Genomic DNA, 13,010 nt, shown 5'->3' on the forward strand with positions numbered 1-13,010 from the left:
ACTTCAGCATGTAATTACTTGGACTAGGTCAGGTCCTCCAATTATTGCCCAGGGATAGAAAAGGAGACATGACTAAAACAATGGTAGATATTGAGCCAAGATCTGCCTACCACGAATTATTATACAATAGAAGAGCAAACGTTATGCAAAATTGTTGTCAGGTTGTCACCCTTGCCTCATATTTAGAAGGGAGAAAGAAAGTGATCAGCTGCTAATGGTAAGGACAAAACAACTCGCCACGCTCAGATCATTAACATGCAGGCTGTTACCATGGCGCCCATTCCCATGACTTCAGTTCCCATGGAGGGGGGAGCCTTCAGGGTTTGTCAATTAGGTAACAATGGTGTCATTTGTGGCACTACCTTCGTGTTTTGTACTTCATTTAAATATACTGTCCATATTTCTCTATGTAAATTTAACTATACAATATTTAATTTCCCTAGCAATGTTAGATGCACGCACAAGACAGAAAGCTATTTTCAAGCTTTAGTTAGGTCACCTGCATCAGCTATGTGGGGCCAAAGTACTTTTCAGACCCTTCACTTCGCTCGGAGCTGTACAAGTTTGCCTGGTAGCACTGTTAGGCATTAATATGAGCCTCTTTTCTGAAAATTCTGTTCCTTTTTAATTAAAGAGACTTGTTGTGTATGTGCTGTAGTGGAGGGTTTTTTGTTGTTGTTTGTTTTTTGCCCATTAAGAGCAATGTGATTTGCAGAAGATGAGGAAGACAGAATAAAAGTGGATATGTTGGAACCTGTTCAGTTACCTCTCAACAAATTTGACAACGTGACCTTGATATTGTCATCTGATGAAATGTGCAAATACTGATGTTCAGGTTTTTGTGTACTTTGCTTGGTGAAGGTCTTTGCTCCATTTAAACATCTGTTGGTTAATGGTGGTGGCTTTAGCAACATCCTTCCTCCCATTTCCCTGAGGTAATGTAGCAAAGTACAGTACACAATAATTTGGTAGGGTACTAAGGTATGACATATTGGGTTCTATTTTTGTTCTTTTTTCTACGCAGGTGCACTCCCTCCCTTGTGGCACAAATGCTGGCGGTTCCTGATTTTGCAGTGCAAGGCTTACTGCGCGTTTTTGAAAATTTGGCAGACTGGTCCAGGGGTGTGGTGGCAATTGAGAAATTTGGGACAAGTCCCAAATGGCCAGTCCAGGCCAACATGTCCAGCTATTTTTTTTTTTTAAACAGGCCCTCATTCCTATATAATTTTCAATACACATAGCTGTCTTTTAGCAAAACATAATTACAAACTACTGTTCAATAAATGCAGACAGGTAAGTAAAATTTTTGTGTTGCGTTGGCAGATAATTTTGCTTATTTGAAGTCATTTCTTATTTTACTATATTTTTTTTCTTACATTTTCTACTGTCCTTTTTGCAGTGCATTATTCAGAAATGTAAAAAAAATGTAGCCAAACTCCCTGGACATCGATGCAGGAGGAAAATTGATGACAGATTGAAGAGATGAATTATGAATGGCAACAAAAGAGCTAGAACAACCTCCAAAGAAGTTAAAGGTGAACTCCAAGGTCAAATCAGTCAGATCACATCATCTTTTGTTGTTTAAGCCAAAGTGGACTCCATAGAAGGCAACCAAGGAGGACATCACTCAAGAAAATAAATAAAACATTTGCTGAAATTCACAAGCTCGTACACCAGCACAGGCTCCTTTCCTGCTAGATAGGTAACATTGCACATAAACAGATTAGCCAGCGATCAGACCACCAAGGTAATTGCCATCAACTGTAGCAACACCTGGGCTAACTACATTTGTAAAGTTGTCCTTTGAGCATCTGTAGCGGGAAGATGGTGGCAAAACAAGGCAGGTCTAGTAGGGTGAGACTACAGCCATGTACTATGATGAGTGATTACTAGACCTACAATTATATACTTAAAAATATGTTTATCTGATATGTTTTTTTTTGTGTACTATTGACAGTCAATTTTTAAAATGAATGAATTACTAGTTCACCACTAGATGGCGCTTGGGGTCACTGACCGTCCCTTTAAGAACAACTATAAAACTGAAAACTTGTCATTAACAAATCTTGCATTGGCTTATACAGTATTGTCTTTACTAGGGGTGTTAAAAAAAATTGATTCGGCGATATAGCGCGATACTACATCGCGCGATTCTCGAATCGATTCAATAATCGGCAAAATAGATTTTTTTTTTTTTTTTTTTTTTAGGATTCACACCTTAAGCAGTCTCCGGTTCGAGTCCAGGCTCGGACCTTCCTGGGTGGAGTTTGCATGTTCTCCCCGTGCCCGCGTGGGTCTTCTCCGGGTACTCCGGTCTCCTCCCACATTCCAAAGACATGCATGGCAGGTTAATTGGGCGCTCCGAATTGTCCCTAGGTGTGCTTGTGCGTGTGTGTGGATGGTTGTTCGTCTCCGTGTGCCCTGCGATTGGTTGGCAACCAGTCCAGGGTGTCCCCCGCCTACTGCCCAGAGCCAGCTGAGATAGGCGCCAGCAGCCCCCGCGACCCTTGTGAGGAATAAGCGGTCAAGAAAATGGATGGATGGATGGACACCTTAAGCATGGAAGAATGTTATATGAACGGAACATTAAGCCTTAATATTTTATTTCAATGCTGTTCAAACATGAAACAAATTACAACCTCTATAAGACTGAAATTTCAGATAAATAAATAATACATTTTCATATAAATCTTACACTCTACATGCTTACTGATTAGTATTTTCTAAATTTGAATGAAAATAAATCGCAACAATCGACTTATAAATTCATATCGGGATTAATCGGTATCGAATCGAATCGTGATACGAATCGAATCGTCAGGTACTAGGCAATTCACACCCCTAGTCTTTACAGTATTCATATTATGAATGACCCCCTCTAATTCCGGCATTAGGAACCCTGAGCCAAAAAAAATTAAAAATCCTTCCTAGAGCAGCCTGACTTTGTCTTAATATCAAATACTCCCGTTTTATAGTGATGTCATCCTCTCTGCAGCTATTAAAAATAACATTTTCCTGCCAAGACATCCACAAAGCTCTGTTTTCTCTACAGCTCTGCTAACAGCTGGCGGGGTTAAAGAAACTGTGGGTGGAGAATAGAGGACCACATGATCTGCCGTGGATTATGAGTCGCAAAGTAAACAAAAAGAAATGTTAATTTCAGAGCTGTGAAGTACTGCAAAGAAAGATAAAATGAGAGTTTGTGTTGATTTTGTTGCTGAGCTTTCAATCTTCTATCTCTGAGGAAATAGATTATTGACTGGGTGAGGCGGTTGGGTCACTGACAGCAAAAAAAAACAAAAAAAAACCTCAAGTTGTGTAATTATAGCCGAATGCTAACGGACCAACAAATTACTGCTCAACTACAGTTTACATTAAGTTTACTCACCCCTGTTCAAATAGAAAAGATTATGTACAAAAATCCAAGTATATATATATATATATATATATTTTTTTTTTACACTATCAGTTAACCCATAACCAAAATAAAGAAAACACAAGCAAACTGGTTAGAGGTGAGGCAAAGAAGAGTGTGCAAATATTGCCACACTGATAAAACTACTGCCCAAAACGACAGCGTGAAATAAGATCAAAGGTGCCACAACCTAGTAGATTGAGGGTGTGCATATTTGTGCAACTAGATTCTACATTTATTTTTGCTTTTCAAGTAAGTTGTATGTGTAAAGGTCACTGTCAGGTTTAAATGTTTATTACAATTATTCCTACAGTCACATTAACAGGTGAAGTTTTGAAATAATTTTGCCACTTTTAAACAGTCGATTGAAGTACTTAACCCTGCAAAGGAAGAACACTTCAGTGAAGGTCAACACACATTTACTAGATTTCAGCAACTTAATTTCTAATACAAATAGAAAACTTCATCATGCGATTTTCTAATGATGGGGTGGAAGAAATTACAAGGTTCTGCTGCCTTAACTGAACATGGCATGGCCTATAAAATTTAATATTATTTTTTCACTGTTTGATCTCATGTGAATATGGTTGTGCTAGGAGTATTGGATTATAATGAGCTATACCATATTTCACAACATGCTTTTATGCTTTGGGGACACAACTGAAAACATCTACAAGAAACATTGTTACAGAACAAGAATCTTTTTTTTGAAACCGTCAATCAAACCTTATAAGACTAATTGTGTCGACCAGTGAGCAATTCAAATGAGATTGAAATGACACTCAGCAACATCATGATTGTCTTGAGCTCCAATGTTTGTGTAATCTGAACAACCTTTGAACCTATGGTGCGTTCACAAATATTCAGACACACTCAAACATCTAATATAAACACAGTTTATTGGTTTTTACTGCAATCTGTCATCACAAAATAAACCATTCACAGACACTATTGTAGTGAACAGCAACAGCTGCATTCCGATGCTGTTAACCTCTTACCTACAGGAATACATTTTAGGCTTTTAGCACTCATACCATAAACAAAAATAGAAAGGCACGGCAATTGGGAAACCTGGAATGTTTTTTTTTAGGCACTTCATGGGAAAGAGTGGTCAAAATAACCTTTACATCATCATGACAAAAAAGTGCTAGTACGTCTGTGCGTGATCCGAGAAAAAAGGCAAGCTTGTTTTACTCTTAAAAAAAAAAAATAGCTGAGAGATCTTTCTCTATAATCACCTGACTGATTCCGTAAAGCATCACATGGCATGAATCCCAATTCAAAGTTACTGATATGAGGACAGGACTGTTCCAGAACCAGTCTACATTCCAGAGGCCTAAAACGCACTGTAAGCAGCATCTGTCAATGCACGGTGCAGGTGGTTAAGTAAACTTGGCTCATATGTAATAAAACTATCATTGGTCACTTCACCATCAATACAACCGCTGTTACCAAAATGTTTAAGATATTCTCATGATATGAAGAGGTACAAATATTGTTTCCCAAATATTTAGTGCAAAATTCCAACTGCGGCAATAGAGCATGAACACCACCTGCACCCGGTGTGCACGACTGGGACAAGCTGGCAATGAATTTGTGCCTTCAGACCACAACACATACCCCACCTGCAGTCCAACATGTGGGAGGAGCAAGTGAGAATAAATAAAATGCTACAACGTTGTGCACTTTGTTTTAAGGGTACATCAGCCAAAAAAAAAAAAAAAATCATAATAATAATTCTTGACAATAATACGTTTTATGTGCCCCCACTAGTTAAGCAGCAAAATTCACTTGTTCTAATCCATCTCATGGGGCGGCCATTTTGCTACTTGCTGTCGACTACAAAATTATGTCACCAGTTGCTTCGGGCTAAGGTAACAACCAATCACGGCTCAGCTTGCAAATACCGCATGACCAAACTCAGATAACAGATGAGCCATGATTGGTCAACTGAGCAACTGTGATGTAACGTTCAGTCATCAAGTGACAAAATGGCTGCCTCATGAGATGATGTTCCACAAAGGCAATATTAATTAGAAAGCCGCATTTACACTAGTGAGGTCGCATAGAACATTTTTGGCTTGACTTCCCCTTTAAATTGAGATTTAGTTTCAAAACAAAGAAAAAAAATGTGTTAACAAAAAATGTCATTGCAGTTTAATATATTACTGTAAAAAAAAAAAAAAAACTGCTTCACAATCTTACGATTATGAAAGATTATAATTTAACAAAAGAAAAAAATATATACTATTGTTTCATTAACAGATAAATACAACGTAAAAATGCTTAAGATCAGCAATAAATAGAATTTGATAAATAAGCAGTGAGAACCAAAGCCTATACGCTTAGGTCTTTGTGGAATAAACCAGACAATAATAATAATGATAATTATAATAACGTACAATAGATATGAACATGGGGAACCAACCAAAGCACTTGAGCTGACCAAGACATCCATTAACTCTTTTACTGCCACACGTTATCAAAAAAAAACTTTAACATGACAAAGGCTTTGATCATTCACGTCATCCTTAAAAACGTTCTATTTCATCAGATTTCGTCATGTTTCATTGTAATTTCATACACCAGCAGCCCATTGAAAAAAAAGATACAATGCTGCCATCTGTTGGCCATAGTGAGCGAGTGATTTTGATTCCACAACCCATTGACCAGGCAGCGCTGCACTTGGACGTTGCACTGCCCATTGAAACAAAAAATATATATATGTATAGTTGACATCATTTAACGTTTATGGCGGCATACATTGTGGTTTTACCAATTGCTATTAAACGTTTTTGGCGGTGAAAGAGTTAAGATGGACTTCTCAGTGAGGCTACATAAATAAACTTGAGTTGAGTTGAGGGAGAGACTATAAGCGACATTAAGGATCAAAACCCCTCCAAATGCTGCTCAACATTGTCGGCTGGCACTTTAAAGTTCACCTAATGCACCCACCCAATATCGACATCAGGGGGAGCTCAGTGATCAAATAACTCGCACACATATAACCCATGGCAACTAGTGACATTAGCGTCAAATCAAATTGATTTGGACTCTACGTCAAAGATGCTTCCTGCTTGTGGTCTGCACAAAACGTATTCATGTCCATGGAACAGCGGCAGGATTCCAGCCATCAAGAATACCGTGTGCGCTCACTCAACATGATTTGAAGGACATTGGGTTTTGTGAGGCCGATTGTTGGCTTCACAAAAAAAATAAAAAAATTTAAAAAAAAAAATCTCCACTGATGTCCTCTTGTTCACTTAGCTGAGGTGATCCTGATAAATTCAACACTGATCTTTCACAGGGATGTCGAAAAGCTTTGTGGCAACTGCCTGGTAATTGGCAACACTGCAACGTATGCAGCCCTCACTTGTTACTGCTGCTTCCAATGACAAGTGTGCGTTTTACTGCTTTACAATCGGAGCTACATTTCACAGTGGTTCACATTCAATCGCAACATGGCACCTGCCATGGCATGTACATGGAGACGATGCCGAGTTATGCTCATTTTGGTAATTAAAGAGACCTGACTGCAATGAAAGGGGTATTAAAAAAAAATTATAATAAATTGTGACATCCTCGAAAGAGAAGGCCTCTGGTATTGTGATCCGAGTTCTTGTTGAGAAGTGAGCGGTCTTCATCTTCCTCTCTTCACTCCATCATCTTACTCATCAGAAACCGAGAGCCTGCTGAAGATGGGCAGGCGGCGGGACGCATCCAGGAGGGGCGACTCGGAGTCACTCTGACTGCCAAGGCTGCTCTGGTAACCCTCCTGGTCGGACAAAGAGCTGAGGGGGCTGGGGGGGCCCTCCGAGGCTGGCTGGAAAAAACAAGGGATCGTGGGGGACAGCTGGGGCTCACGCGCAGGACGGGGGCCCCAACCGGGGCCAAACAGGTTGGCAATCTCCTGCCTTGAGTAGACGAAGGGATTGCCGGACCACTCGGTCAGGTCTTCGGTGGAGCGATTGGTAGGCGGGGTGACCGAGGTAGGGCTGTCTTGTGAGCCGTCGGAGCTGGGGAAGCCCGCGAAGCTGAAACTGTGCTGTAGGCGAGGACAGCCCATCTTGTTGAAGGCAGCGAGGGGCGGCGGGGGCCCGCGGCGTTCCTCGGGGTTGTGGATGAAGTGGCAGCGGGGGCCGTACGGGCAGAACCCAATGGTGTGGAAAGTGCGACACGGCTCAGTCTTGTACTTGGGGTGGCGGGTCAGGCTGCGCAGCTCGTGCATGCCGTGGGCGAACTGGCACTTGTCGCCGTACTTGCAGGAGCCGTTCTCCTCGAAGGGCCGGCACAGCTCCGTCTTGTAGCGGCTGGAATTGACTTGGCCGCTTGCGCCTGCGCACGCTTGGCTGTAGTTCAACATCTTGTTCTGAGAGGAGAAAAACAGCCAGATGGGGAAACAGACAGGACCATGAGAAATGGCAATGAAACCTCTGCAAACTCAAGGTAACAGCAAACCTTTAGCAAAATTGAATGCCATTTAGAATGCTGCACAAAACAAATTTTTATGTCCATGGCCCTACTGCATATGCAAAAAATAAAAACAATTCAAAAAAAATAAAAAATAAAAAAATAAATCCCAAATCAAGGGGAGTATTATTATACAGAGGAGGGAGGGCTTAATAAGAGAAAGAAAAAAAGAAAAAAAAAAAAAAATCACATATGAACTAGTTAGCCCCAAGGACAACATGAGTAGCTCATGGATTTGTTCTGGAAAGAGCTCACCAATAAGGCTGGGACGGCACAAAAAAATAAATAAATAAATAAATAAATAAAGAGAGCTCTGGTATGATCATTAAGGTGAAAAATTAAGAATGAAAACAAACAAACAAACAAAAACAACAACAACAATGGTTAGCAGCATATGACAGTAATGTATCTATTTTGGAAAGAGATTACCATGTAACAAAGCAAAGTGGCAGATCTTAGTAAATACATTTCAGGAACGTGGTGTTCAAAGTGTTTGTGTCATAAAAAGCGTCACAAAATAGAAAAGATGATGGAGATTAATTCAATTTAAAAATAGATAAAAAAGCGATGACACAACAAACGTGTCTGTACTCTGTACACACATGGGGCCAGTTACTTGCCACTCAAAGTTCACAATGGCCCGAATGGACCAGTACAAATTTCATAAATATGATGAAATCAACATCTTACTTTTTTATATTTAATATTTAAATAAATAAATAAATAAAAAATGCAAAAAAGTAACTAGATGGTAGTAATATTTTTTAGTGGCTTGAATAATACTGTATAAAAGATGCTAACGATGAAATAATCATTGAGACTTATCTATACAGTACTGGTTCTGACAGGGCCACCACAAAATGGTTCATGTGGAAAGCGTCATGAAGAACCCTGTTAAATGTTTGTGTCTAAATGCTGAATTGTTGTTTAATAATCATCTGTTTAGTTAAAGGTTTTAAGAGGGACTAAACATTGACGGACATAATTGAACTGTAGTGTCTGTCAATACTTTCATGTGTCACTATTGTTTGTGCCTTTTGCATTATAGGTCTGTGATGCAACAGGGGGATATTTATGAAGTTGATCAAGCTCATTAAGTGTGAACATGCTGCAACAAGAACGACAACAACAAAAAGAGCCACAGTACAATATGTCTGATAATGATTTTGGGGGGGGATGGGGACCAGACCAGACAGCAAATATCCATGACACCTATTAAAATTCATGTATTTATTTATTTTTAAGCAAAACAATTCTTCATAAAACGCTGATAAAAATTTACTATACTTTTTCCATGAAAAAAAGAGGGGGTGGGGCAGGAAAATCCATAAATTTGATATATTTAAAAAAAAAAAAAATTTAATCTGTGAATATGCGACTCCTCGGACGCTAAATTGCAGTACGTGGGGGTCCACTGCATACATACTACAGTAATCATCATAATCAAACCCCTACAAAGTTAATCTGACAAGCATAATTTCAGAAGTGAAGTATAAGAAAAACATAAAATTGGCCATCCTATCTACCCCAGGGGTCTTCAAGTCTGGTCCTTCAGAGCCCCTATCCAGCTTGCTTTCCATATCTCCCTCTTCCAACACACCTAAAATCAAAATGATCAGGATCGTTATCAGGCTTGTACAGAAATTGCTGATGAACTGATCATTTGATTCAGGTGCGTTGGAGGAGGTAAACGTGGGAAAACAAGCCCTATAGGTGCTCTCGCGGTTCGGACTTGTTGACCCTTGATCTAGCTACTGCATGAAACAATAAATGACAGCTAAAAATGTTTCGTTACATCACTAAGCGGTCGTAAGTGGCTAGATTAAGCTTCTGGTCCATAATATTTGTTAATTATCTGCTTTAGATACGAGTATAACTTCGCAAAACACTCTAATGACTCTGCCTAATGACATTTAGCGCCAAACACTACAAATAATGTTATATGACGCGATATTCAAGAAACCGGCGCCGATATTAACGGTTCTCCTCATCTTATCGAAGAAACGTTTAGCGTAACCGCATGTAACGAAAATGCGAGTGTTTTTTTTCCCGTTCCGTAACCAGAGTTTAAAATTTGAGTTGACTGAAAACTGTTAATGCTAACGTTAGCATGTTTGCTCTACAAAGTACAAAGATACAACTCAATGCGCGCAGCCGTCATTTACCTTGTCGGAGACGTCAGTGTCGAAGAAAGGAGAAATGCTGGCCGCTGTCATTCCTTCGTAGATGTTTATGTAGAGCTGGTGGTTATTTGTAAAAGTCCAGGTTTCTGTGCTGGCTTCCCCACAGACAGACACCCCCTCTGTAGTGCTGCAGTGCTGCGCAGTTCCTTTTCTACACGCATCGACGGTCGGCGGCCTTCCGGCTGCGCCGCTGCACACAACAGCTCGGGAGGAAACAGCGCCTCTACAGTGCAACCCCTTCATTGAATGAAAAAGCGTCAACGCGTTTTCTTCAAAGGTACTACTGTCGCTGTGAAGAGAAGAATAAACGGACGCGAGGGACAGTTTTAAATTATTCCTCTTTGACGTATTGCACACGTTTAAATCAGTCCAATCAGTGTAGGTATGAAAAGCAGTTTCACATAAAGTCACAGATTTTTTTTTCTTCACGATCTGTCCCGAAATACCCCACAAGTAGATCTGCACCTGGTCTGAGCAGTAGTTCGTATCACAGACCAGATTTAGACCCACAACAAGAGCAACCTTTAGTAAAACTGCTTTCACACAAAGTGGAAGTTACACAAACAATTACGATTCATGTTATTTGCTGTGTACTATAACTGCAGTCTGCGATTGGCTGGCAACCAGTTCAGGGTGTGTCCCGCCTACTGCCCAGAGCCAGCTGATAGGCTCCAGCACCCCCCGCGACCCTTGTGAGGAATAAGCGGTCAAGAAAATGGATGGATGGATATAACTGCAGTATCTTCATCAGGTCATTATGAATAGAAAGTTGCTAGTTGTAATTTTAAATATAGTTTCCATTTGCGTTTGCTAATAAAGAAAAAATCCATATAAATTATTATTATTATTATTATTATTATTATTATTATTATTATTATTACTCTCAGTCGTTCAGGGCAAGCTGGAGAGAAAAAAACCTATTAATTACAATAAATTATTTTGCAGTTTAGGTCTCTGCCGCGTGCTTTAAAATGGCTCATAGGCAATGTCAAATATTTCATCAATGACAATTGACAATTCCGAACTTGTGCGTCACAAGTCAAAATGGCGGTCAACTCAGTGAAAGGGAATTCTCCGCTCATTGAAAAGCATTGGACTTTGGGTCATTGTAATTTGATTTGTGAGGATTATTTTGATTTCAAAATGTGACAACATTTCGTTTGACTAGTTTGTATGCTAGTTACAGGCAAAAGCAATACAGTAAGCCGTTTGTTTACACCATGTAAAGGAAGCATTTGCATTGCGTTGCATTGCATCAGAAATGCTCAGATGTTCAGAATTCAATTCAATTTTATTTCATTCCTTTAAAAAATAGAAAAGAAAAGGGACAGAAAGAAGTAAAACTTATGTTATCTGCCCAGGTCAACAACAACAACAACAAAAATCAACACAATGTAAATGACAGCGAGTGGTCAAGATGCTTTCAATATATAACAATTCTATATAATAATTCGGCAGCATGTTCTTGTGCTATATGTATTTTTCCGGTAAGTGAGCTTTTGTCAAGTTTTTAAAATACAGATAGACTGAGATGATTTTGTTTTACAATCCAGATTGTTCCCTCATCTGACACTTTGAGTTGAAATAGATTGTTCTTTTTGTTTTGTTCTATATTTTATTTTGGAGAAAATATCTGCTCCTCTCAATTTATACTCATGTTCCATTTTTATTTTAAATCCATCCATCCATTTTTCTCGACCGCTTATTCCTCACAAGGGTCGGGGGGAGGGGGGTGGGGTTGGGTGGGGTGGGGGGGGTTATGCTGGTGTCTATCTCTGCTGGCTTTGGGCAGTGGGACTGGTTGCCAGCCAATTGCAGGGCACCTTTTTTAAAAATGTAATTTGTATATCAACTGGTAAAACTTCATGATGGGCTTTAAATATTATTTTGAGATGTTTACATTTCATCAGTTCATTACATTTGAAAGTTTTTAGTTGTATAAATAATGGATTAGTGTGGTCTCTGTATCCGCAGCTGCAAACGACACAAATTGTACGTTTCTGTAAAAGAAAGATGGAATCATGTAGGTTTTGGCTGCACACCCCAACACTTCAATGCAATAGGTCAGGTATGGAAAAAAATCAATGAATTATATAACAATAACAAAGCATTCTTGTTTTATGTCATGTTTTTGTGTTTCTGTAAAGCGCTTTGTGACAGTTCAGGCTGTTTGAAAGTGCTATTTAAATAATCTTGAGTTGAGTTGAATTCAGTAATACATTACAACATAAAATAAAGTGGTGTCATCTGCAAATAAAATACATTTTAACAATTTGGAAATAGTTGCAATATCATTCACATAAAGAAGAAAAAGTACTGGCCCCAGAATTGATCCCTGGGGCACCCCACAAGTGACATAACTGTGTGTTGACTGTCTACTATTGAATTCAACATATTGTTTTCTATTTTTTAAATAACTAGTGACCCATTGATGTGCGACACCTCTTATACCATATTTAAACAATTTATGCAATAATATTTCGTGATCCAAGGTGTCAAATGCTTTTTGTAAATCCACAAAAACATTTACTAAGACATGTTTATTATTTTTTATTTATTTTTTTTATCCATGGCAGTGGAAATTCCTTCAGTTAACTCTATTAATGCCATAGCAGTTGAGTGGTTGTAAGGAACCCCATATTGGCTGTTACTTAAAATTTTATACTTGTCTATAAATGTATTTAATCTTATCACATACAATTTTTCCAACATTTTAGACTACCTTAGCTATTTTCATTTGTTCTGGGAAAATTCCTGTTGTAAATGATAAATTACAAATGTATATAAGAGGCTCTATGATCATGTCTATGATTTGTTTTATCAATGACATATTCATATCTCTATAATCATTTGAGTTTTGTTTACTGGCAGAATTATGAATGATGTTCAAAACTTCGCTGGCTTGTATGGCCTCTAGAAAAATACCGTTTACATCATTAGGT

The 13,010-nt window shown here is 38.9% G+C and overlaps 1 protein-coding gene across 1 annotated transcript; it reads right to left on the reverse strand.

Moving 5' to 3' along the window:
- Positions 1-4,297: 4,297 nt before the first annotated feature.
- On the reverse strand, positions 4,298-10,329 carry zfp36l1b (zinc finger protein 36, C3H type-like 1b). Its single transcript, XM_077510009.1, has 2 exons — positions 10,051-10,329; positions 4,298-7,784 (listed from the first exon to the last, which is right to left on the reverse strand). The coding sequence occupies exons 1-2, from the start codon at positions 10,309-10,311 to the stop codon at positions 7,083-7,085; spliced, it is 963 nt and encodes a 320-aa protein (XP_077366135.1). The 5' UTR covers positions 10,312-10,329; the 3' UTR covers positions 4,298-7,082.
- Positions 10,330-13,010: the final 2,681 nt, after the last annotated feature.

Source organism: Festucalex cinctus, chromosome 21 (assembly GCF_051991245.1).
Source record: "Festucalex cinctus isolate MCC-2025b chromosome 21, RoL_Fcin_1.0, whole genome shotgun sequence".
NCBI classification, from domain to species: Eukaryota; Metazoa; Chordata; class Actinopteri; order Syngnathiformes; family Syngnathidae; genus Festucalex; species Festucalex cinctus.

Coding starts and splice junctions, on each gene's coding strand:
- zfp36l1b (XM_077510009.1), bottom strand. CDS start 10,311: ATGAAGGGGTTGCACTGTAGAGGCGCTGTTTCCTCCCGAGCTGTTGTG. Junction 7,785..10,050: donor ACACTGACGTCTCCGACAAG/GTAAATGACGGC, acceptor TTCTCCTCTCAG/AACAAGATGTTGAACTACAG.